This window comes from Pelophylax lessonae, assembly GCF_965119305.1.
Source record: "Pelophylax lessonae genome assembly, chromosome: 9".
Taxonomy (NCBI): Eukaryota; Metazoa; Chordata; class Amphibia; order Anura; family Ranidae; genus Pelophylax; species Pelophylax lessonae.
In genome coordinates this window covers 177,924,401-177,946,143 of record NC_138776.1, presented here as the reverse complement: position 1 = coordinate 177,946,143, position 21,743 = coordinate 177,924,401, and the positions used below count along the sequence as shown (strand labels likewise).

Sequence of the window (21,743 nt, the reverse complement as noted above, 5' to 3'; positions counted from 1 at the left end):
TCTTTATTGTGAGATCTGGGGTCAAAAAGACCTCACACCTCACAACTACACTAAAAAAGAAAAAAAAAAAAAAAATTGTTGAAAGAGGAAAAAAAAAAAAAGCAAAAAAAAAAAGCGGCCCTTTAAACCGGTTGCTAGGCAACGTCTTTTGACGTAGCTCCGGTCCTCCAAGACCATAGAGTTGAGTGAGGGCCATCTTGCCCTCACTCGACTTCCTGTCTCTGAGGATCCGGGACCGGATAGTTTTCCCCGCTGCCGGCGGGTCCGGTAAGCTGGGAAAACGTCTGGGACGCGGCAGGAGGGGGGGGGGCACCTCTTCCCCTGCACCGTAAGGGTAATTCCGCGGCGAATCCGCCACTGGGACCACCCTTATCTGAAAGCCGACCGCCCGCCGTTTCAAAAAATACCGGGGTTATGGGGGCTATCTGCTGCCATAACTCCAGTATTTAGCTTTAATGGCCGACGCATATAGTCGTTAGGCGGTCAGTAAGTGATTGCATGTATATGACAAACAGGTGACGATGACTGATGGGGTGACAGGTGACGATGACTGATGGGGTGACAGGTGACAATGACTGATGGGGTGACAGGTGACAATGACTGATGGGGTGACAGGTGACGATGACTGATGGGGTGACAGGTGACGATGACTGATGGGGTGACAGGTGACGATGACTGATGGGGTGACAGGTGACGATGACTGATGGGGTGACAGGTGACGATGACTGATGGGGTGACAGGAGACGATGATTGATGAGGTGACAAATGACAATCACTGACGGGGTGACATGTGACGATGATTGATGGGGTGACAAGTGACGATCACTGATGGGGTGTCAAATGACGATGATTGATAGGGTGACAGATGACGGTGACTGATGGGGTGACAGGTGACGATGTTTGATGGGGTGACAGGTGACGGTGATTGATGGGGTGACAGGTGACGGGCGATGGTCACTGATGGGTGACAGGTGACGGGCGATGGTGCACGGCGGTACTGATGGCAGTCTCTGGTGACCGGTGAATTTTAGGCTACGTTCACATGTGAGCGTAGCGATCACGGGCAGAATCACTGCGATTCTGCCCGTGATCCAGAAATCATTGCAAATGGCGGGACGCCTGTGCGTTGCCCGTGATTTGCAATAGCACCCCAAATGCTGTGCGATGTTGCAGCGATTTCCGCCTGCCGAATCGAGGTAACATCACGCAAACAACGCATGACGCCCCAAAGAAACTCTTGTACCTTTTTTGGGCATCATGCGATGTTTGCGCGATGTTACCGCGATTCGGCAGGCGGAAATGGCGGCAACATCGCACAGCGTTTGGGGTGCTATTGCAAATCACGGGCAACGCACAGGCGTCCCGCGATTTGCAATGATTTCCGGATCGCGGGCAGAATCGCGGTTATTCTGCCTGCGATCGCTACTCTCACATGTGAACGTAGCCTTATGGGTGTCAATTTCTGGGCACTGATGAGGTGACTGTTGGGTGACAGGGGACATTGGGGGGGGGCTGAGGACTGTGTGTGGGGGACCTTTATTTGTGTGCTTTTTACTTTTTACAGGTGTACAGAGCAGTAACTCACTATTTCTAGCTCTTCTCCCCTCATACTGGAAACTGTATGAGGGGAGAAGAGCTAGTAACAGTGAGTTACTGCTCTTTGTTTACATTTTGTGATCGGCTGTGAATGGATTCACAGCCGATCACATAGTAAACAGTCACTATCAGTGACTGTTTACTACCGCCGGTGACAGCTGTGTTCCTACGGAACACAGTGCCACCGACATGACCGCGCTGCGCGCTCCCGATCGCGCATGCGCGGTCATCTCCCGGGCGCCTCCATTGTGATCGGCTGTGTCATTGGAACACAGCCGATCACGTGGGAAACAGCCATGCCTATTGGCTGTTTCCCCCCTGCCGGTGACCGGCTGTGTCCCCGGGGACACGCCGACACCGGCAGTGCACGGCGGCGCGCCCGCGATCGCGCGCCTGCCGTGCATTTACTGGGTCACGTCATATGACGTCCGCCCAGGATAATAGCCGCACCGTCCCGCCGTCATATGACGGCGGGCGGGCGGTAAGTGGTTAATTTAAATGGCCCCGGTTCACATCTGAGCATTTTGTCGCCTGAAGCAAAATGCCTGAAGGTCAAAAAAGTACATGAGCTTCTTATTTGGCAGATTACAAGCCTTTTTGTTTGATGTCAATGCCTGCCTCCAAACACCTTAAAAAACGCCTGAAGAACGCCCGAAAAAAAAAAACGCAGAAAAAACGATACGCTCAGTTATAAATGGAGCCTTAGAGGCCAGTGTACATGAAGTCTTAAAGTAAAACAAAGAAGAAAAAGGAGAAGATAGATGGAATGGGAGAAAAGGAGAAGGCAAAGCGTTGGAATGGGGCCAAAGCGGGTCCCCACACATACTCCACACCTCAAGTCATTATTTATTTAAAGTTAAAATTTACCAAATTAGTTCATTGGCCTTTCTGGCGGTCTGATTATGTCAGAATTTTTGTGCTAAAAGCGGTACATTGTATTGCATGGAAATAAGTTGTTTTATATTTTAGGCCTGTAATTCTTAGGAATAACTCACTTAAATCTGTCCAAATAAGAGTCTAGTAGACATCCCGGGTATGATAAAGTTTGAAACACGAAATCATAAATTATAATAATAATAATGATACATTTCATCAAATTCTTCATTGTTTTCGAAGTGGAGATATTTCATTATGAGGGAGAATCTGTGCTTTGACATGACCGTGCCAAAGAATGGAGTGGCAAGTAATGTATTGGTTGTCCAATACCACTTCTGCAGGGGTTTCCCCACCACTCCCTGAAGAATTATTAGGCCCAGAAATTTCCAAATGTCATCTTTGGTCAGTGGTTCCCACTTTCTGCATTTTACAAACTTCCGATGTGTAGCCAATTGTTGCTCTTTGTACCGGTTGGTATCGGTAAATATATTTTCAGTAACCTCATTGGTCAGAAATAATTGTAGGTATGCCAAGAGGTTTTTTTGGGTCAACGTTAACTTTCATACCAGGTGCTCCAGTAAATAAGAATCTTGGGGGCGCTGCCTGATCCGTACCGCAATCAATAGAGCACCAAGTCCGCACATCGCTGAGCTCAGTTGCAGAATCATCGCTGTTGTCACTTTTAGTACCGGATGACGAATTTTCCCATGAATCGCTATCACTCAGTTATTCAAATATTTCCCATTCACCGTCGCTGTTTTCCAGTTCGTCCAAAAGTGCTTTTGAGCTACAAGAGCGCTTTTAGGACCCAATGGACGTCATCAATTTTCCAGGCACAAAGTACCGCAAAAAGTACTGGCAGGGCACTGGAAAAGCCTCTAGGTGAAATGGCATGATACAAAATTGTAATCCTAACAGATTATTATTATTTTTTTTTTTAATCTCCCGCCGGTTCCATTCCCCTGCAACAAGGCGCTCGCAGGGAAGGGAACAGGAAGACGGTGCTGGCATCGGCCAAACACACAGAGGGAGGACAGCTAGAGGAAGGCTGGGGGGGAAAGCGGGAGATTGCAGGGGAAGGGGAGTATCATTCTGGGGTAATCCCGATTGTGGCTGGGGGTTACCGCTTTTGGCACTGAATATTAACTCCGAGCCACACTCGGGAATACCGCTAGGGAGGCTAGCAAGCTCTTCATTAACTGCTTAGGGACCACTCCATGTACATATACTGCGGCAGGGCGGCCCTTAGGCGCGAAATCATGCACCCGTACATTATTTCTTTTTTCAGGTCTGGGCACGCGTGCTGCTGGCGACCCAGTACCACTGTGATTGGACACAGCAGGAGCCAATCAGGGGGTCTGGTGGACCCAATGTTCACTGGCACACAGTGATTGTTAAAGAGACAGGCAGAACGGTGATCTGCCTATGTAAACAAGGCAGATCGCCATTCTGTCAGAGGGGAAGATGGAGATCATGTGCTTCCGCTAAGCAGGAACACGGTTCTCTGTCTTCCCCCAGTCAAAGCACCCCCCACCCCACCACAGTTAGAAAGCACTCCCAGGGAACACATTTAACCCTATGATCGCCCGTTAACCCCTTCCCTGCCAGTGTCATTAGTACAGTGACAGTGCATTTTTTTGTTAGCTCTGTTTACTGTATTGGTTTCACTGCTCCCTAAAATGTGTCACAGTCCCGCTAAAAATCGCTAATCACCGTCATTACTGGTAAACAAAATAAAAAGTCAATAGTCTTATTAAGTCAATATTAATTCATTAATTTAATTTATTTAATTCATTCATTAATAATTAATTAATATTAAGGCAATATTAGTCTTATCAAGTCAAAAATCCCATAGTTTGTAGACGCTATAACTTTTGCACATTGTAGTAGAATACATATTGGCCTAAATTGATGAAGAAATTCAATTTTTTTTATTGGATGTGTTTTAAAGCAGAAAGCAAAAACCATTTATTTTTTTGTTTATAGTGCAAAAAAAAAATTTAAATTTGGGTTAGGTTTTATTAACATTGCACAGCCAGAAAGAGTCAGGATAAAAAGAAACATTGTATCATCTTATCTGTCCTTCTGTTCATTGATTTTCAGATCAAAGGGATGAACTTCGGTCTGCAAAGTCAGTTTAAAGCAACCTTGTCAAGTAAAAAAGTTTTCTTTGGGGGGGGGTTATTAAATTGTACCTCTGTTTGACCCCCCTGTTAACCCTTAAGAGAAATAAGTTTATTCACATAATAAACATAACATGACAAATCCTATTAACCTTTAATTTACTCTAATCATCCTTATTAACTCATTATTCTCCTCCATTTAATTATTTTCCTGTTGATTTTTTTTTCTTTCATTTACTTTAATTTTTTAAACTATTAATAATTAAAACTTTTTTTGTTTGCTTTGTTCATTAATATTTTTACACCTTTAACATATATTTACACGTTTCACATTGAAAAAAGAAATATATATATATATTTAATTTGTAAAATAACTTTTCAATGCTTTGTAACATTGCTGACAGCTGAAGTGTAAATTAGAAAGTTGCGGTAGTCATTGGTAATTGGTATCTGCGAGTAGTAAAAAAAAAAAAAAAAAAAAAAAAAAAAAAAAGACCCTAAAATATAAAACTTTTATTTTTATTTCTTTACAAATTACGTTATTTTTCATCTCTAAATTTGATTGAAGAAAAGAGTATTCGGTTTTATTTTATTGCCATCTTGTTTGCGAACCTAATGTTCAGGGGTTGTAAATCTTCAACATAAAAAAGTTCTTCACAATCGGCAGAGAATCGTGATCTTTATTCTAAGCAAAAAAAAAAAAAAAAAATAAATAGTGATTCCCATTTTATCCAGAATCATGCAGCTCTACTCCGAATGTGACATCCGTGCAAATGTACAGCCCTGCTCCTGCACCTATGCTATATTGGGAGCAGCGGCTGTGCCCGTGCAGCTGCTGTGTCCCCATAAACAACACTGGGACTGCTGGCAGGGGGATGTATGTGACACCTGTGCATCCCTGTTATGATAGAACATGTCCTTGCACGGGAATGTATGTAATCTCCCCCTGTGAACGAGCCCCACACATGTCACACACACCAGGAGAGACTCATGGATGGGCTACAGATTCGAGATCGACCGATTATCGGCAAAGCAGATATATCAAGGGCCGATCTGCACTTTCCCAAGGTGGTCAATATTACCTATATTTCGGAAAGTGCTTGTACCGGAGGTGATGCCTGCAGCTAGAGGCATCACCCCGGTACCGGCATCCATAGCCGACGGTCGGCTGTCTTTTAATGACAACCGATGCGGCAAAGAAGCTGCTCAGCTGTCATTATAAGGAGCGGGAGGGGTGGTCCCCCCCTCCTGCCACCTTCCGCGGCCTCGTCCGTGTCTCCTGTCCCACCGGGAGACCCAGGCAACCAGCCTGCTCGGCCGCCGAAGACTCGATCAAAGCCGCATTCGGCTCAGATCGGGTCTCCATGCAAAAACCTGGAAGTGGTGTCATGACATCACTTCCGGGTACTCAGCGACAGATTAAAAAAAATGACAGCATTCAAAACAGCCAAACTTGGCGTTTTCAATGCTTTTAAGAGCAGAGGAGGGGTTTGGGGACTTTTAGAGCCCCAGATCCCTCCACAAGAGTACCTGTCAAAAATTTTTTTTTTAAATGTACGAAAATATTGGTACATATCCGCGGATACCAATATGCATTGGCCAAAATATTGGTATCGGCAACGAAAAAACGATATCGGTCGATCCCTACTACAAATCTTGTGCATGTTCATCTGTGGCCAATGGATCCAGCATCTTTGCCTGTCCAAGGAATAAGGAAGTGAAAGGGTGTACCAGAAAAAAAGGTATTTGTGAATGCTTAAGAGGAAGGGGGAAGAAAACAAACCAGAAAGGGTCAATTCACACCACATTCATTGGGCTGCATTGTACAACCCAGGCTCAATGCATCCAAGAGTTGATATCCACTATTGAAAATAGGTCCAGCTCACACCACCATGCTGTGTTAATGTGTGTGGGGTGGAATGGAACATGTTGCCTTGATATGCAGCATACTAGCACGCTGCAGCATGCATTAACGCATAACTACTTTCTCCTAACCCTTCTTTCATCTGCAGTTGCCATAGTGTTGCACATGTGATTAGTTATGACTAACCATTTTATGGCTTGACAGTTCGTTTGAGTAAAAAAATAGCAGTGTCAGTTATCATTCATGGCATGCTTTGAATGCAACTGTTTTAGTAAACTGTTAAATTGATGGGTTTAGTTCTGCTTTAAATTATAACAGCACTTTCATTGAGAAAAAATTTCCCTCAGTGATCAACTTGGCAGAATGCTACATTTTCCTGCTCTGAAGAAAAAAGCTGTTTATTCCACAGTGTCCTCTGGATACTGATTCTGAATGGGAGGGACTGGTTCATTATAATAAACTTGAGCACTCTGAAGACCAGTATACACGGGCCGAATATCGGGGCTTCATCGGGCAGTTCAATAGAAACCGGCCAATTTTAGGCCTGTGTGTATGGCAGCTGGCTTCTGTTGAAGGGTCATTACTGAAAACTTTGTGGTGATTGGCTCCCGATCAGCACCCTCAGCCAATGGCTGGGAGCACTGACCGGAGTGTTCTGGTGGGGGGACGTCCCCCTGTCAGAACACAATAGCACATCAGGGGAAATCACTGTACAACATCGGATTGTTACTACAGCAGCTCCGACCCGAGCTGTCAGGTTTTTTTTTTTTTGTTTAATCCGCTGCATTGAACAAAAAAAAAAAACCTAGTAGTGTGTACAGCTTAATCCCTTTTTCGCATGGACAGTCAGGATGGTGAAAACAGGTGGCTAAGCCACAGTTAACACCCTCTGGCGGCTAAAAACTAAACAGCCAGGGGAGGCTTTTCACTTGCTGCGGCAACAATGCCTGTCAAATTCAGCAATTCAAGTCAATAGGTCCATGGCGTAACCGGGAGCCAAATCCATTAGCCCCATTATACACTGTCATTCAGCAAGAGTAAATAAAAAAGGCATTCCACCACCACATTTGGCACTTTTTGGGGAGGGGGGGCGGGTACCTAGTTTTGACAGGTACCCGCTCCCACTTCTGGGTAAGATCGCCGCTCGGCGATCTACAACATTTCTGGCCCCTTCTCTTTCCCCTGCTGCCTTCTGAGAGACACACAGGTCCCAGAAGACGGCTGGACCATTCCGAAAGCGCAGTGCGACTCGCGTATGTGCAGGAGGAGACAGGCTGTGAAGCCACAAGGCTTCATTTCCTTTTTCCCTACTACAGATGCCAGCACTTGCACCTGAAGCCGAATCACAAATCGACTAGGAGTGCCGACATTGCGGGATCCCTAGACATGCAAGTGTCCTTATATTAAAAGTCTGCCGCTACAGTATTTGTAGCGGCTTTTTTTTTTTTTAACAGGCTGGAACTCCTTTTTAATAGACAACAGGATCGCCTCTTGAACACCAGACAGCGGCTGGTTAGCCATGCTCTGAAAGCGATTCATTACAGATCTCTGGCTGGCGTAAACCTAGCTTTAGCCTTTTGATGAGCGAAGCTGCAACATCTGCATAGCTTTAGAAATATTTAATCCTTGCAGAATATCTCACCAAAGCTAACATTTCTATTGCAATGGATGCCTAATATTAGTGTAGAAGTCTGGGAAAATCAGTGAGCCAATCCCACAGGGAGGAAAAGACATTTCTGTACAGAACACCCCAAGGTTGTCATATTGCATTCAATTTCACAGAAAATGACAAGGGCTGAAAGGCTCATTTTTAATAACTAAAAATTGTAATATGGCTTGTATGGCAGTTGTATATGCTATATTATTTTTGGCTATATTTTTTATGAAAGTGAAGTTCCCCTTTAAAAAATAAATGAAGTACTTTGGCTTCTGCTGTGGAAAGAAAAAAAAAAAAAAATTGCACATCAACACAACGCGATAAAAAAAAAAATATTTCAGCGCACATCAAATCAATGCATTTGACCTGCATCAGCAAGTGCAATAATACATAATAACACAAGTGACGTGAATGTCTTTCCAAACAAAGGGGACATTTACCCCATCATTGGTGTCTGTGGGAGACATAGTGCCCCATCATTGGTGTCCGTGGGAGACATAGTGACCCATCATTGGTGTCCGTGGGAGACATAGTGACCCATCATTGGTGTCCGTGGGAGACAGTGACCCATCACTGGTGTCCGTGGGAGACAGTGACCCATCACTGGTGTCAGTGGGAGGAATAGTGCCCCATCACTGGTGACAGTGGGAGGAATAGTGCCCCATCATTGGTATCAGTGGGAGGCATAGGGCCCCAACACTGATATCAGTGGGAGGCATAGGGCCCCATCATTGGTATCAGTGGGAGGCATAGGGCCCCATCACTGGTTCCAGTGGGAGGATTTTTTTCCCATCACTGGTGTCAGTGGGAGGAATAGTGCCCCATCATTGGTATCAGTGGGAGGCATAGGGCCCCAACATTGATATCAGTGGGAGGCATAGGGCCCCATCACTGATTCCAGTGGGAGGCATAGGGCCCCATCACTGGTGTCAGTGAGAGGAATAATGCCCGATTATTGGTGTCAGTGGGAGGAATATTGCCCCATCACTGGTGTCAGTGGGAAGACTAGTGTCCAATCATTGGTATCAGTGAGAGGAATAGTACCCCATTATTGATGTCAGTATGTGGAAGAATGCCCCATCATTGGTGTCAGTGGGAGGCATAGTGCCCCATCATTGGTATCAATGGGAGGAATTGTGCCCCATCATTGGTATCAGTGGGAGGCATAGGGCCCCATCATTGGTATCAGCGGGAGGCATAGGGCCCCATCACTGGTGTCAGTGGGAGGACTATTGCCCATCACTGGTGTCAGTGAGAGAACCATTGCCCCATCACTGGTGTGAGTGAGAGGAATATTGCCCCATCACTGGTGTCAGTGAGAGCAATAGTACCCCATTATTGATGTCAGTATGTGGAATAATCATTGGTGGACTATTGCCCCATCATTGGTATCAATGGGAGGAATAGTGCCCCATCATTGGTATTAGTGGGAGGAATAGTGCCCCATCATTGGGATCAGTGGGAGGAATAGTGCCCCATCAGTGGTGTAAGTGGGAGGAATAGTGCCCCATCAGTGGTGTCAGTGGGAGGAATAGTGCCCCAACAGTGGTGTCAGTGGGAGGAATAGTGCCCCATCACTGGTGTCAGTTGGAGGAATAGTGCACCATCATTGGTATCCGTGGGAGGAATAGTGCCTGATTATTGGTGTCAGTGGGAGGAATATTGCACCATTGCTGGTGTCAGTGGGAGGAATAATGGCCCATTATTGATGTCAGTATGTGGCAGAATGCCCCATCATTGGTGTCAGTGGGAGGAATAGTGCCCTGTTGGTGTCAGTAACCCCACAAGGACCCGATAAAATCAAGCAAAGAGCTGCATCCGGCCCCTGGGCCGCAGTTTGGAGACCACTGATCTAGACTAAGTGCAAACATTTATGAAAGGTCCACTTTAGGTTACCTCTACTATTAGGAAAAGCAGTAAGAGCCTTGGGGGCCATTTACTTGGACTGGAGCCAAGAGGAGGGATATTGTTTGCTACTTTGCATTTCATTATTCTTGAGAACAGGATTACATGGGTTTACATATCCTTTGATTGCAGAGGATGTTGCCTCATTCTAACATTGTTATGATCTGACATGTGAGCCTCAATCCAATGTATGTCAGAAGTTACTCTAGTTCATCTTGAAGTGAAGAAATGAACAGCAGCTGCTGATTCAGACATAACACGGGCTGTGATATATTACGCAATGTTATCTTTCCAGCTTCCATAACCCCCACTAGCCAGCTATTTAGTCTCTATGTTTTACTGTGTGAAAGTGGAAAACAAATCACTAATAAAGTCTAAATTCTAAAATAAGCAGAAACAAAGCAGATGCTTCACACTGCCATTTGATAGATTTGCAACAGGTTACCACGTAAAAGTATAACGAAGGCCCCTTTCACACTTATGCAACGTGATTTTACCGCGATTTTGCGGCACGATTTTGAAAGCAATGGCTATGGCTCAAAACGCAATCAAATCGTGGCAAAGTAGTCGGTGCGACTTCAAAACGCACTGATATGAATGGGGCTAATTGAAAATAATGAAAAACGACTTGTCATGCGATTTTGCGGTCCAAAACCGCGGGACAAGTCGCACTAGTGTGAAAGGGGCCTAAAGGCAAAGCTTTTTTTTTTGTTTTGGATAGAGCGAAGAAGGATTACAGTGTGTGTAGATTAGGCGAGTATCATTTTTATGCAGGTTGTCCAACTCCAGGCTCTATAAACTTGAATGCTTACTGGATTTAAGGATATCAGATATTCCAGAATGGCAACCTACCTGGAGTGCCCAGAAGTACAAGGTCTTCAGTGCTCTGAAACATGGCCAAGGTAAGTAAGGCTGAAACCCAAGAAATATCTGAAAACAGATTTTATTTTACCGGTTTCATGGACTGATAAGATGAAAGTGACTCTTGATGGACCAGATAATGGGCCTGTGGCTAGATCAGTAATGGCACAGAGCTCCACTTCGGCAGACGACAGCAAGGTGGAGGTGGGGTACAGTTATGGGCTGGTATTAATAAAAATGAGCTAGATGGATCTTTTCGGGTTGAAGATGGTCTCAAAATCAACTCTCAAACCTATTGCCAGTTTTTAGAAGATACTTTCTTCAAGCAGTGGTACAGAAAAAAGTCTGCATCTCTCTAGAGGACCATGATACCTCTGCAGGACAATGCTCCATCGCATGCATCAAAGTACTCTACTGCGTGTCTAGCCAGTAAAGGCCTTAAAGATGAAAGAATAATGACATGGCCCCCCTTCCTCACCTGACCTAAACTCTATTGAGAACTTGTGGACCCTTCCTAAACGGGAGATTTACAATGAAGGAAAAAAACAGTACACGTCTCTGAACAGTGTTTGGGAGGCTGTGGTTGCTGCTACACAAAAAATGGATTTTTGTAAAATCTTACCGTAAAATCCTTTTCTCTTAGCTCATCGACAGACGTAGTCCTCGGTGATACACCACCTTCGGGTTATGTTACCTCCGCAGGAGCAGGACTAGACAGGAAATTAAAAAGCTCTGGCCACACCCTAGGGGCAGTCCCAGAGGGTATATCCTCTCTCTCTCTGCCTCAGAAAATCAGTTATGTGAAAAAGCAGTGCTTAGAGAATTTAACCCAACCCAACTCCAAAACAGAGGGGCGGGGACTACGTCTGTCGATGAGCTAAGAGAAAAGGATTTTACGGTAAGATTTTACAAAAATCCATTTTTCTCTAGCGCTCATCGACAGACGTAGTCCTCGGTGATACACCACCTTCGGGACGTCCCAGAGCAGTATCACAACTGAGGGGTGGGAAAATGGAAATCAAATCCCAATCTAGAAGGCCCAACCGGTGCCAACTAGAAGTTTACAATGCTCATCCTTAATGATGAGACTCAACAAAACAATTTTCAAACAGAAAAAAACCCTCGAGGTAGACCACCGGTCTCCTCAAATTGCGGCCTGCAAAACCTTGCGGCCAAATGAGGCATCCGCCGATGCCGTCACATCAATTTTATAGAATTTAGTAAAGGTATGTACCGACGACCAAGTGGCCGCCTTACATACCTGGACCACTGACGCCTGATGGCGAAAGGCCCAGGAAGTACTGAGCGCTCGAGTGGAGTGCGCCCTAACAGGGAACGGAGGACTCTGACCCTTAATAGAATAAGCCTGTACCACCGTTTGTCTAATCCATTTGGCAATGGTCGCGGCAGATGCAGGCAAACCCTTTCTGGGGCCATCCGTGATCACAAAAAGTGAATCCGTCTTACGGAATGATTCCGTAGCTTTCAGGTATACCCTGATTGCCCGAACCACATCCAAGGAATGCAACGCATGTTCCCGATGATGCTTGGGCTGAGGACACAAGGAAGGTAGTACAATATCTTCATTCAGATGAAAATCTGAAACCACCTTAGGAAGAAAAGATGGCTTAGGATGAAGTACTACCTTATCCCTATGAATCACTAGGTATGGGGACTGGCATGATAATGCAGCCAGTTCTGACACCCTGCGAGCAGAAGTAATAGCCACCAAGAAGGCCACCTTCTGGGATAAAGTAAGCAAGGGAATCTCCCTGATGTTTTCAAAGGGAGGTTTCTGTAGAACCGACAAAACCAAATTAAGATCCCAGGGCGGTAAGGGCGCGCGGACTGGAGGAGCCAGGTGCCGCACCCCCTGGATGAAATTCCGCACCAAGGATTTGGTAGCTAAAGGTTTCTGAAAGAAGATTGCTAATGCTGAAACTTGACCCTTGATGGTGCTCAAGGCTAGCTTCTGCTCAACCCCTTGTTGCAAAAAGGCCAATATTCGAGACACCGAATAGGTACGTGGAGGAAATCCTAAAGATTCGCACCACGCAATGTAAGTCTTCCATGTGTGATAATAGACTTTGCTGGAAGTCGCTTTCCTTGCTTTAATAAGGGTAGGAATGACTGAAGTAGACAAACCTCTGTCCTTCAGTACTTGGGTCTCAATGGCCAGGCCATTAAAACCAGCGACTGTAAAGCACGAAGGTAAATAGGTCCTAGAGACTACAGACACTCCCTGAGACGAAGTTCCCACGGAACGTCTGCGACTAACATGTCCAAGTCGGCCAGGCCGGCTTGAAGAGGCCAGCCTAGAATTTCTAGGACCACTGGCGCTGATAGGATCTGAACCAGGCGTCCCTAGAGCTATCTGGCCCCGACCATCCGAGAAAGTCTGGTCGTTTTCTGTTCCCACACATTTATCAGATACCTGATAGTTATCAGGAAAGGTGATCTTTTCTGGTTGAACCTCAGGGACCGAAGTCACCCGACTAGAGGCTACTTGGCCTATCTGGTCAATCAGATCCGATTCCTGTGAGGTATCGGGACTAATCTTAGGAAAAGGTAAAGGAAAAGATCTATACAGGGAACGGTAACTACCGCTTCCTGTACTTAAATGTTGGAAGGGAAGAATCGCACCGGTAGTAGTGGTAGATGCTCGATCTAATGTCCTGAATACCGGTGAAAACGTCCCCCCACCCTGAAATCGGGTGGGGGCGCACCTTCAGGCTGTGTACTCCTTTACTTCGGGTTTGGCTGGGTTGGTCCTCTGCTTGTCCGACCATCCCTTCTTGAACCCTCCTGGAGGAGTCTTGCCTTTCCCGGGAGTACCAGCCGGGCGCCCTTTATGGGCGGTAAAGAAAGGTCCTCGCTTGTTGCGAGGTCCCTTAACTTTTGCAGCCTGTGGCAAAAAAGTACTCTTGCCCCCGGTGGCATCCTTAATGATTTCATCTAGGTTGGCTCCAAATAGACGATTCCCCTGAAAAGGGAGATTGGTCAAAGTCTTTTTGGAACCTAGGTCAGCTGACCAGCATTTTAACCACAGCACACGTCTGGGAATCACTGCTAACTTAGATGCATGCCCTAACAAGGGAGTAGTGTCCAAGGCTGCGTCACAGATAAACCGTAGCCCTTGTATGATCTGTTCTATCAAATCAGATGTCTCCTGGGGAATATCTTTTCCCCTAAGATCTTGGCGTACCATTTTCGCCCATTCCGTAAGTGTCTGGGAAACTAGACCAATAACAATTACTGGTCTAAATGCTGACCCTATCAGAGAAAAGATAGTGCGGGACTCCGCTTCTATCTTTCGATCCACCGGATCCTTAAAGGACGAAGTGTCCTCCACTGGAATAACCGTGGCTTTATTCAGCCTGGAAATAGGCGGATCCACGACTGGTGGTACCGTCCATTTCTTAATGATGGATTCCTCAAACGGATAGCGTCTAGCAATACGCTTGGAAATAGTAAAGGTACGTTTAGAATGCTCCCATTCTCCTTTAATCTGATTACCAAAACATTTAGGTACAGGAAAAGCCTTCGCCGTCTTTATGGGCTTATTAGTCCCAAAAGGCCTTTCTGTTTCAGTTGCCTCTGCCGGTAAAGCCTCAAGTTTTAAGGTTTCTTGCACTGCCACAACTAGTGCGTCCACCAATGCTTCTTCCTGAATTATAGCAGGAGAAGAAGCGTCCTCCTCACTGTCTGAGGGGGCTTTACCTGGGATAACAGCCCTTGCAGAGGAACCTGCAACTGCAGTGACCATCTCTGAATCAGAGTCAGAGGTGTCAGATAGTATAGGGGTAGGCGGGGGTCGCTTCCTTGACCCCCGTCCCTGACAGGCCGCCTCCACCCGAGCCACCATAGACTCCAAAATTGCTGTAAATGACTCTATACTCTGTGCACCGGCGGGTCCCGAGGCCCCCTCGAGGGAAACAGGTGGGGGAATATGTGTGGCAGGGTCCATAATAACTCCAGTTACTTCCTGGATGATATAATTCAAAAGTAAAGAAAAAACTTTTTTTTTTTTTTTTTTTTTGACCCTCAGTGCCACAAAAAAACCCCTTAGTGTTACCTGCTAGGGATCCCTATCGATCGAGAGAGAGAGAGATAGACCCCCAGGCTCACCACTTGATGTTCAGAGTTAAACTGCAACAGCTTACAGCGCTGTCTTAGACAAACAGGAAGTCTTTTGGCTGGCTGCCCAGGAAGAAGGGAGGCGGCTCCGCCCCTCTGCACGCCTTCCGGCGCCTCCCCCAAGCTCCACGAGGTGTAGAATCACCTCAAACATGGCCGCCCCCATGCTGGAGACACGAGGCTACGCCAAAATGGCGGCTCGTGCGATCCAGCAAAAAAAAATGGCGGCGGCCTGTGCTGACTAGCGGTGTGCTGCAGGCACACAACACTCTCTCTGCATGGGGATATGGCGTGGTTGGCGGTACCGGCCCTGGCGGACCGCATGGCCGTTCGGGAGGCCTGCTAATAGCTGGAGATCTGATTAGGAAGGCAGTCTACATGTCCATGGCTTCTGACTGGTAGGTAGCTTATACTTAACCCATAAGATTCCCAGAATGCCACAGATTACATCCTTAAAACATGTATACAATAGATTGTTAGCTCCCAAACCAAGCCTCCTGGCTTTTTGCACACATAAAATCACACTCAAAGTAGGAGGATTTGTGACATGTTATAGGATAGAAAGAACTCTTTCTTACCATACAGAGAGGGGCCCGCGTTCACCACAAAACCAGTCAGGGAAAAAGGGGGAACATACTACTCACCATACCGGAACCAAGCGGGCACCAACTCCTGACAGTACCCCTCTCCACCGGAGCGGGAGGGCTGTCGACCGATACGGACGCCGTGACTCATGGTCTTTGGCGTTTCAGCGAGACGTTTAACTCGCGGGTTCAGTCCTTTTAATGGGACTTTGTCGCGGCCGACCCAGCGCGGAGCTATGGCCTGCACGCGCTCGTAGGCTGAACTGGGGTGACCACCGGATCTCGACATCCAGCCCGTCGCCCAGTTCAGCTTTCTTGCTTGAAGATCTCACAGGAACACTGGAGAAAAAAAGCTGTCTAAAAATCCTTTTAGAAAAAAATTCTTGCCAGGACCTAAGATCCCAGCAAGGTATCTAGGTCCTTACTCCTAACTAGACAGAAAATAACTGATTTGCTGAGGCAGAGAGAGAGAGGATATACCCTCTGGGACTGCCCCTAGGGTGTGGCCAGAGCTTTTTAATTTCCTGTCTAGTCCTGCTCCTGCGGAGGTAACATAACCCGAAGGTGGTGTATCACCGAGGACTACGTCTGTCGATGAGCGCTAGAGAAAAAATGATCGTCAACAGATCAAGAAACTGACAGACTCCATAAATAGAAGGCTTATGACTGTTGTTTGTAAAAGAAGGATGGCTATTATTGGTCACTGATTTTTTTTTTTTTTAATGTTAGAAATGTTTATTTGTAAATTTTGAGGCAATTGTTTATTATTCTCACTTTTAGGCTCCAATCATACTGCCGCGACTTGTCAGCCTAACAAGTCGCGGTCCATGCACTGCTACAGGACCCGTTCTAATAGGAGCGACACAAGTCGCTCCGACTTAGAAAAAAAGCCCTGTACTACTTTGGGGCGACCTCGGAGCGACTTGCATTGACTTCAATTATGTGAAGTCCGTGCAAGTCGCGCTGAAGTCGTGGTGCACGGGACTTCACAGGTCGCCACCGAAGTAGCGCAGGAGTCGAGTCGTGCCGCTTCAGTGTGAATGCGGTCTTACGGATGAAAATAAACAAGTGAGATGGGAAAATTTTCATTTAGTTGCATAATAATTTATGCACCCTAAGGCTCTGTTCACATTGGTGCGATGGAAAACTTTGCATGCGATTCACACCACACTGTTGTGCAAATCACTGGCAATGTCTGTGCAATGCAAATTCAGCCATACAGATTGTATGGCTGAATTTGCATCACTTTCAGACACAACCCGTGCAGGAGCCTTTTTGTGGTCTGCACCAGAATCAGATTGCATTGGTGTTTACACTTATGCGATCTGATTCCGGTCAGAATTCACAATTCGCAATGCGATATGCAGACCGATTTTGGGGTGTCAATAACTTTGTATTGACACTCTCAGCGGTTTGAATCTGCCTGAGAGTCGGGTGCAAGTGGATTCGCAGGGTTTCCTGCATCGCACCAATGTAAACCAAGCCTATGGTTGCCCAATAATTGTCCACACAGATATTCTCCTAAGAAAGCCAAAACCTCACTTTTCCTAAATATTCAGGTTTGGGGTACATTAACATTTTGGGCTGACCGAGAGCACTGTAGTTGTTCAATAGTGAAATCAATCCTCAAAAATAAAATTTGCCTGATAATTGTAGATCACTGTGTCCGCATTAGGGAGATTCACTCTACGAATTTGTCCTGTTTACTGTTATTACTGAAAGTGAAAGAAAATCCTAAATTTTGGGTTGTCCCCAGATCAGTAAAAGAGGGGGCATCTTCCAATGAAGACACTAGTTCTGGTGACCTGGGAGGGGCTCCCTTTGCAAGGCTTTCCTCTCACTTCCTGTTTTGGCTATGGAACAGGAAATTAAGGTAAGTCTCCCCCAACACAGATAGGATTTTTAACCCTACCTTACTTTATCCAAAATTAAAATAAAAAGTTTTGCCTATAGTTCTAGATTATTCACAGCTCCAACATTACTAGAAAGGCTCAGATGTGTTGCATAGTTTTATTTGGTCATGTATGCCCACCATTAAAGAATGACTCCAGTGTTAGAGACACTTTATTTACTCTACCTCAATGCAGCTATAGGCAAGCACACTGGAAATGTAAAACATTTGAAAGCATAGTCCACCTTTTGAAAACAAATTAACAAAAGGCACTCACATTTAAAAAATATAAAAGTGCATTTATTACAGGTTTGTAGTGATGCCTGCAGAGCACGCAACCGTGATCCGAGCATCACAGGTGGAACGCACAGGCTCCTGCATTGTTTACATCCCAGCTGCAGGTCCATACAGAGGTACAGAGCTATAACTGTTAGACCCCGTTCACACTGGGGCGACCCGACTTGCGGTGGCGACCTGTGAAGTCGCAGTGCGCAGCTCGCACCGTGACCTCGGAGCGGCCGGGACGGACATCAATGTTATGAAGTCTATGCAGGTCGCTCCGGGTCGCCCCAAAGAAGCTCCAGCCCCTTTTTCTAAGTCGGAGCGACTTGTGTCGCTCCTATTAGAACGGGTCCTGTGCTGCTCTATGGAAGGCGACCCACGGCGACTTGTCAGGTGACCAGGTCGCCCCAGTGTGAACGAGGTCTTATGGGGATGGAGGAAATAAACACTGCACTTTGAGTGTGGTGAGGTCACTGTCCTGGTGTTCAGTCAAGATCTAGGAGTCCTTTCTGCTGCAGTGGCAGATGGAAGCTGTAGTCTTTCCATTCGCAGATCCTTGTGAATGGATGATACAGCCGTCACAGGCATAGCAATGCATAGCTGTGACACTCCAGGGAGAAAAACCCAATGCTTCAGGTAAAGGGGAAGGGGGTGCTTGAGGGTGGAGGATTAGGGAAAATGACCATGTCTCAAATTATTCCCTAAAAAGGAGTGTAACATAAAACGTGTTCAGACAGTGAGTATGTGTCAATACTGCTGTGCTGTGAATACTCACTGCACGGTTTACAGTGCTGGAGCCAACGGAGATGCACTGCACTGTTTACCGTGTTTGGAGCCAACGTAGAATCATGTCCTATGAAAACCAGCATGAATTTATTAGAGTTCCTACAAGCAGAAAGTAGGAGTTATATCACATACATGTGTAAATTTAAGACCTGGAGCACCTTTACAGTAGGGTTATAAAAAGCTATGCATTCAGCTGCTGATAAAGCAAACTAGAAGACTACTTCCTGGACTGAGATGGTTTGTTTGAGGACTGTGGTCCCAACTGCCTTGAGGTCATTCACAAGCTCCTCCCGTGATCCTGATCATCCTTACCCCCATGAGGCTAAATCTTGTATGGAGCTCCAGACCAAGGGGATTGATGGTTATTTTGTATTTCTTCCATTTGCAAATAATTCACTCTAGCAGTTGTCTCCTTCCCACCAAGCTTCTTGCTGATGGTCTTGTAGCCCATTCCAGCCTTGTGCAGGTCTACAATCTTGTCCCTGACGTGCTCTTTGGTCCTGCCCATGATGGTGAGTTTGAATGCAAGAAAGATTCTGTGGACAGGTGTCTTTTATACACATCACAAGTTGTTGTTAGGAGCACCTTCTTAAACTGACAGGACTAATCTGTGTAATGCATACTGTAGCCAGTCTGTGGGAGCCAGAATTGTTGTTGGTTGGTGGGAGATCAAATGCTTACTGTACCCACTGGACTGCAACTCAATTTAAAACATTTGTATCATGAGTTTTTTTCTGGATTTTTGGTTGATATTCTGTCTCTGTCACTTAAAATACACCTATGATAAAAATTATAGACCCATGCCTTATAGTATAGAAAGTCTTCCCTTTCTACATTCAGTTCAACCCTAATAATGATCATTTGAAAGCATTATGCCCTTTCCCTATACTCCACTTTAATTTCAAAAGCTAAAACAATGTTAAAGCAGAAATGATGGCAAACATTTCTTGTAATTTACTATCCTAAAACGTGCATGTGCAACTAAGTCTATTCTAATTTCCATATCAGCACTGCAAATGTGTTTTATGCTGTGTAATATACAGTTGTAAATGGAGCATATATAGCCTAAGGCAGAAAAGCACCCTGCAAGGTTTCATCGCGGGAAGAGAAGTACGTGGTCATGTAATTGTTACAGCACAGAACTCAAATTCTACAAGCAGGCCCCTCCACAGCGGACAGGCATTTAGCAATACAAAATGTAGTGAACAGAGCCTTTTCCAGGATACACTGCAATCCAGTTATACATCTAATGCCTGGGTTTGATTTTACATTTAGGTAAAATGGAGAAGTTCTCTATTTACTGCAATTTCATCATCCCTTGCTTGTTTTTGCCAACTGTGCATGTTTCCTGATGGCTCCTAGACTTGGCTGGCTAGCTCCTAAATGTTACCTTAGTCATGTACTATATGGCAACCTAAACTGGATTCCCCAGCCAAAATAGATTTTTTTTTTTTTGGATTTAGGTTTGAAGGCCATTAGGTGTTATTGTTGTTTTGTACTCATTAAAATAGTAATAAATACAAAAGCACACATTCTATAGCTTTCTTTTTTAGGCTCTCTTTCTTCTATTTTTTACAGCAAGTCTGTTATTTTTCACTATCTCAAGCTCTCCAGCAGAATGTATCAGTTTACATGGATGAGGCAAACACCTTAACACTGGCGTGGGGGGTGATTAAAATGATCAGCTTTCACTTACTCATGCCAAACCTTTATCCCAAAATGAAATAAATGGTTTGCTGTAACGGATTATAAAAGTGTGAGCTGGAGTTTAGCTTCAATTTGTAGTGTATCTAAATCTGCTAAATACATTTAACACTAACTTACCCGACTGACAATGCTGCTGTCTGCTGTGCCTCCTGTGCTCATTCCTCCACAGGTGTGTATTACTAATACAGGAGGTGTGCTACTGGCCAGAGAACCAGGTGAAAACCGAGGGTAAAAGCCAAAGAACAGAAAACTAATGCAGTCACCACATCTAATGAATTATAAGCTGCAATATAATACATTTTTGTTTTTTGGGGTTTAATATTATAAGTTTTCCTCTCACTTTCTGAATGGTCACCAGGATAGGAATCAAAAGCATGCCGGACAGCAAAAAAACATTGGTTCCTACCCCTACTGTTCTAGCCAAAACGCCAAAACTTAAAAAAGAGTGAATGGTCTTCCGTAGCATTAGAATCTAGACTTCACCTCAGAACTTTCAGAATATTTACTCACCTGTCCAGGAAGATATCTGGCAGTGGAGGATATGTCTGCATATCTGGAACTCGTTCATGGACTATAACCATTATGAAAGAGGTGAAGCCAAACACTATGAAAACATATACACCGCTAATTGCTGTCTTCCAGTACTCAGGATCAAGTCTCTTTGGGGGGTGCTTGTTTTTTCCGTTGGAGTACTGATGAGGTTCTACACTAGAGTCCACTCCATGTCCATCATAGTCTCGTGTCAGTTCGCCATTACACAACCAGTCAGGACTAGATGGTGCACTGAGGCTGAGGATTCCAGGACTTGCTTCCGTACTCAACCCCAGCTCCTCTAGGACACCGACATGTTGCTTCTGCAGTTTGCGGATAGAAAGCATAAGACGCTTGATGTCACCAAGAACTTTAATCCCCAGTGGAGGAGAACGCAGATCATACTCTGTTAGGGCCATCAAAGCAGTGCCATCTAATCGATGTTTGTTGCACAGGAGATCTACATAGTCACAAAACCCTTCTTCTCTCAACCATTTGGCCACATGTTTGGTGGTCCAGCGGCGAATACATAACTGGCTGTTGCTTGCCATTTCTTTAGACACCTGTGTGGACAGAAGATAAGGTTAGATGTTTGTTGTGCAGGATTAAGGCCATTATTCAGCTCAAAGTGCTATTCTAAAGAATCTTAAGACTTGTTTAATTTAGAGATAATATGTTCTTTTCTGTATGTACTAAATGTAAAATATCAGCGATATCCAGGTTATAGATCGGTGAGGTCGACCTTGCCTATACTAAATATAATGCACACACTTTCAATAGTATACAAAATGTGGGGTCTTAATGGATAACTCAAGCTTTAATTACCATAATAAATGACTTTCCAAATTGACTGCAAATGATGGCATCTGCTTTTTCAGGCTGCCGTTGTAAACCAGTACTATGGAGGCTGAACAATGCCCTGTTATTGGTAAGCATTGGTAGC

The 21,743-nt window shown here is 45.3% G+C and overlaps 1 protein-coding gene across 1 annotated transcript in view; it reads right to left on the bottom strand.

Moving 5' to 3' along the window:
• The window catches only part of SAMD8 (sterile alpha motif domain containing 8), a 48,341-nt gene extending 26,988 nt beyond the window's left edge, over positions 1–21,353 (bottom strand). Inside the window, exon 1 of the mRNA XM_082268103.1 lies at positions 20,780–21,353. Coding sequence (XP_082124229.1) covers positions 20,780–21,351 — 572 coding nt within the window. The 5' untranslated portion in view covers positions 21,352–21,353. The remainder of the gene's footprint in view (positions 1–20,779) is intronic.
• Positions 21,354–21,743: the final 390 nt, after the last annotated feature.